At 40.0% G+C, this 3,704-nt stretch overlaps 1 protein-coding gene across 1 annotated transcript; it reads left to right on the top strand.

Annotated features, from left to right (window-relative positions):
* Positions 1–1,694: 1,694 nt before the first annotated feature.
* LOC135260377 (trace amine-associated receptor 13c-like) lies at positions 1,695–2,799 on the top strand. Its single transcript, XM_064345598.1, has one exon. It carries the CDS (start codon positions 1,798–1,800, stop codon positions 2,797–2,799), a length of 1,002 nt encoding a protein of 333 aa, XP_064201668.1. The 5' UTR covers positions 1,695–1,797.
* Positions 2,800–3,704: the final 905 nt, after the last annotated feature.

The following is a 3,704-nucleotide window of genomic DNA, read 5'->3' as shown; positions in this document are numbered from 1 at the left end:
CATAACTAATTCAGATAACTCAATCATGCTAATGGGCGTAAACAGCTCAGTACTGCTGTCTGTAAATCTTACTGTTGTAACCAGGTGCGGGGCTGTTTATTAGCATGAACAGGAATAGTGCATGATGGAGACAGTTTGGAAATCTGGTCTCTAATAGCCTCAATTTTCTGATCGAAGAAGTTCATGAAGGCATTGCTGCTAAGGTTGGAGGGATAGGATGAAAACTCTGATGATTGTTTTTTAGTTAATTTATCCACAGTGCTAAATAGGAATTTTGGGTTATGTCTATTTTGTTCAATAAGTTTTGAGAAAAAGGCAGATCTAGCAGAAGCAAGAGCTTGCTTATACTGAAGAAAGCTGTTTTTCCATGCAAGATGAAATACTTCTAGCTTTGTTGATCGCCATTTTCGCTCTAATTTTCTAGTAGACTGCTTCAGGGCCCGGGTGGTATCGTTATACCATGGAGTGTGCTTTTTCTGACTAGGGTTTCTTCTTTTAAGGGGGGCAACAGCATCAAGAGTGTTCCTGAGGGTAAAGGTTAGCTGGTTAGTCAATTGGTCCAGTTCGGCTTCATCAGCATTTTCATCAGTCTTTTCTTCTGTGGAGAGGAATGACTCCGGAAGCATATTTAAAAACTTTGGAATAACCTCAGGATTTATTGAGCGGCTGTAGTAATATCTAGGCTGTGATACAGGAGGATTTGATGCCTTAATATTGAACGTAATAAGGAAATGATCTGATAGTATAGGGTTATGAGGTGCGATGGTGAGATTTACCACACTAATACCATGTGACAGAACTAAGTCTAAGGTATGGCCACGGTAGTGAGTAGGCTCACAAACATTCTGTACAAAACCAATGGAATCAATAATAGAGGCAAAAGCTGTTCCTAGGGGGTCACCATTTTTATCCACATGTATGTTGAAGTCACCAACAATTATGACCTTATCTGCTGAAATTGCAAGGTGTGATAAAAAAGTGATAGACTAAAGACCCACCTTTTCAGACTGCATCTTGGTTCTCCTCACATCCCCTACCTGAGCAATCCTTTGTAGCAGTTCAGCTTCTCATAATTTTACTAGCCATAGGTTTCTCTTCTTAGGGCTTATTTTGGATGTAATCTGTATGTGCTCAGCATGTGTATTTAGTTTTTTTGTTAGCATAGTTAATTTGCCTGAGTGCTTCAGTGATGGTACATTTATATCCGCTAGTCTGGGAACGATGTAAACCAGGTCTAGCACTTTCATGTGTGTATATTAACTGAATTAACTTGTGTTCTTCTCCATTTTAAGTTGCTCTGGATAAGAGCTTCTGTTAAACTAATGTAATTTTTGTTTAGTTTTTCTTAATTTTCCATGAACTCCAAGATAATTCAAGTCACTGCACGCTCCACTCTGTTACCATTGTAATTCTGGAATCAACAAGTGTTTAGTTGAAAGCGTTTTAGCTCTTTCGTCTTGACCCATTCTCTTATTTTATTATTTGATTACATCACTGACCTTTCCCAGTTTTGATCTCGGTCTCCTAACGCAATCCCCTGTACAATTAATTTAATTTAATCTGATGGGGATTCATAGAGAACCACCAAAAGAAAAAAAAAACAATGGCAACCTCTTTATATAAATGTGACTCTACTGCACTTAATGATCCAAAACGACTCTGCAAGACCAGCAAGCTACATTATGTAACACCGTTTATGCATATTCGCAAAACGATATTCTTTTTTATTTTGATAGCCTACATTAAGTATAAGGACAGAATGTTTAATTGTTCAATGAAACTGTAACCTCTTCCTTTATGAATCTCACAGAAGAGCATCAAGAGACACCCTGTGTCCATTCAAACTTTTCTTGTCTGCAAACTTCACCAACAGCAGCGGATGTGTTGCTGTATATGTCTGTAGCGGTAGTTGTCTCACTGACCGTGTGTGGAAACTTGCTTGTGATCATCTCCATCTGCCACTTCAAGCAGCTTCAGACACCAACTAATTTCCTCCTGCTCTCTTTGGCCATAGTGGACTTTCTTGTTGGGGTAATTGTGATGCCCCTCTATTTTACTATGTGGATAGGTCCATGGAGGTGCTTTGATATATTGTATTGCACAACTTTGAAGATAGCATCATATTGCTTTACTTGTATATCAGCTTATAATGTAGCTTTAATTGCATTGGACCGATATCTTGCTCTCTCCAACCCTTTTCACTATTCCATGAAAATGAAAGATAATATAACTTTGAGGATTATAGCCATACTGTGGTTGTATTCATTTATCTACAATATGGTGCTTCTTTATTTCAATGGAGATATTCCAGACATGAAAGCAAACATCACATGTGGTGAGTGTGTTGGTAAAATTAATAAAGTATGGGCTATTGTTGACTTCATAATTGCATTTGTTTTACCATGCTCAATGATTGTAATTATAAACTTGAACATTTTTGCTATTGCTAAAAAGCATGCAAATAAAATTAGGAGTGTCAGAAAGTGCCCAAAAAATGATCATGGTTCTATGGCCTCTGAAAGGAAAGCAGCAAAATCCCTTGGAATTCTCGTGGCAGTCTTCCTTCTGTGTTTAGTACCCTACTATGTAAGTGCCTTCGTTGATATGTTTTTTAGGAAAAAATCTGACCATCTTGCAATTTCAGTTACAGCACCTCTATTATATTTGAATTCTTCCATCAATCCAATCATTTATGCTCTTTTCTATCCATGGTTTCAGAGGTCTGTTAAACTCATACTAACACTTAGAATATGTGGTTCAGAGTCTTCTATGTTGAATGTGCTTGAACAGGAAATATAAAAATCTCTGATGAATGTCAAATAAATGTGATGTTTATAAACCAGTTAAAATGTTTTCATCCTTGTTTTACACAGATTATCAAAAAGCTCTCTGCTTGCAGTGTCGAACACACCCAACATAGCATTGATTGCCCTCATGATGTCATTATAGTAGTGTTTTTGAACTTCATTACAAATGTACAGGGGACTATTAAGGCTTTAAAGGGCTTACATAGAAATTGTGGCAATGTGAGTGCCACCCCTCCTACCTTCCAACACACACTCACGGGAGACAGCAGTTCTGTTTTTAGCACTTAAGTGCTCTTTTATTCTTCTGTTTGAAAATAAACCAATACAGGGTTTTTTTTCTTTTAACAATCAAATACTGTTTTTCTGTTTTCTCCGGCATCTGCTCCACTCGCGAAGACTTCCGGTCTCGGCTTTTAAAAACCCCAGGCTCACTGTTGAAAACAATCAGAGGCAATCAACGCAATCAAACAATTAACAATTATCGGTGCTAATTACCTCCGCCTGACAGTTGTGACGATGTATCCGAGAGCTGCTCCTCTCACTCTCACTGCAACCGATGCCAAACCATGCCCAGCCTACCATATACCCCCACCGCCCAACTTAGGCCGGGGAGCCATCCGGCCGATGAATAACCCCCCCAACCCCCTCCCCCCCCCTCCACCTCCTGGGGGGCGAGAGAGGAAGTCAGCCATGACCATCCGGTCTAGGGACCACCTTGAAGTTAAAAGGCTGTTAAGCCAGATACCACCGAGTGATCCGGGCGTTGGTATCCTTCATGTGGTGGAGCTATTGGAGGCGGGCAGAGGGTGAGTGGGTGACCCAGAAGGTACTAACGGAGGGCCCCGACCACCCACCGAATGGCGAGGCACTCTTTCTCCACCGTGTTGTACTTCGCCT

The sequence above is a fragment of the Anguilla rostrata genome, chromosome 8 (assembly GCF_018555375.3).
Source record: "Anguilla rostrata isolate EN2019 chromosome 8, ASM1855537v3, whole genome shotgun sequence".
Taxonomy (NCBI): Eukaryota; Metazoa; Chordata; class Actinopteri; order Anguilliformes; family Anguillidae; genus Anguilla; species Anguilla rostrata.
This window is presented reverse-complemented; position numbering and strand designations above follow the sequence as displayed.

Coding starts and splice junctions, on each gene's coding strand:
- LOC135260377 (XM_064345598.1), top strand. CDS start 1,798: ATGAATCTCACAGAAGAGCATCAAGAGACACCCTGTGTCCATTCAAAC.